General features: G+C 51.2%; 1 protein-coding gene across 1 annotated transcript in view; it reads right to left on the reverse strand.

Annotated features, from left to right (window-relative positions):
- The window catches only part of rasip1 (Ras interacting protein 1), a gene marked incomplete at its 5' end in the record, with an annotated part of 8228 nt that extends 7150 nt beyond the window's left edge, over positions 1-1078 (reverse strand). The window contains 2 exon segments of the mRNA XM_035672578.1: positions 193-644; positions 957-1078. Of these exon segments, the coding sequence (XP_035528471.1) occupies positions 193-644; positions 957-1078 (574 nt within the window).

A 1078-nucleotide genomic window follows, 5' to 3' on the forward strand; every position in this document is an offset into this window, starting at 1 on the left:
GGGCTGTATTTCTGGAGAACTAGAAGGTAATGGAGGAAGGGGGGGGGGGGGTAATTATTTTTCCATAACACTGCGCTGCGGTTTATGTTTGTATTAAGTCATTCCCAATTGGTAAAAAAATTTTGAGCAAACAATTCCCAGTAATGGGTCGTAGCAGAGGTCCAAATGAGAGAAAATTTCCCTCTCTCATACCTGCGTCATCTGTCTCCTCCCTCTCTCTCTCAGTGTACCGAGTGATGACCTGGGCGATGAGCTGCCTCGCTGTAGAGTGAATGTTTGCCAGCAGGGAGCGATAGTTGGCCCCACTGGAGAGGGCATCCCCATAGATCTTGATCAGGCCCGGGGCAGTGGAAGAGGCAGGGGGCAAGTAGTGGTGTGAGGAAGGGGCAGCTGAATGAGCCCAAACCTCTCTCTCCCTCTCCCCCACCGCCCGGTCCCGGTCACTGTTCGAGCGCCCTCGTAGGAAGAGATGGGAAAGGCGCTTTGTGCGGGACTGGGGCCCAGCAGGCCGCGGCCTGAGGAAGGCCGGGGAAGGAGATGGGGATGGGGTAGGGGAAGCCAGCGATGGGGTGGAGTTAGAAAGGGAAGAGGAAGGGGCAGAGGGGGCCTCGTGGAGGGAGGCTGCGTCAGAGCTGGTGGTCGACCTGGGAACAACAGAGGAGGGGAAGACAGATGGAGGAGAGAGGAAGGAGAAAGGAAGGGACCAGTCAGCTGTGAATTATGACTGACTAAACACAGACAAACAACAAGGACTAAAATAAAACAGGGAAAGGTTACAGAGTTGGAAGGATACTAATGACAGTGGAAGTAAGATAAGATGACATCAAAACATAAACTGTTCATTCAACAACACTGAATTCTAACTAAACAATAATGGCATTAAGGTTGCATAACCTGAGAACAAATATGACATAGAAGCAAAACAGGAGATAAAAAAGTGAGTTTAAGAGACTAACTTGACAGAGATAGCGCTGGGCCAGCGACCACCTAGCTTGGCAAAGTGTTTCCTGGGCGAGTTGATCCAAAGACCCACTGGGAAATGGAGCTTTCTGAAACGAGGACTGCCAGACCCCTCCAT

The sequence above is a fragment of the Morone saxatilis genome, unplaced genomic scaffold (assembly GCF_004916995.1).
Source record: "Morone saxatilis isolate NCDOM2014 unplaced genomic scaffold, NCSU_SB_2.0 Contig24, whole genome shotgun sequence".
Taxonomy (NCBI): Eukaryota; Metazoa; Chordata; class Actinopteri; family Moronidae; genus Morone; species Morone saxatilis.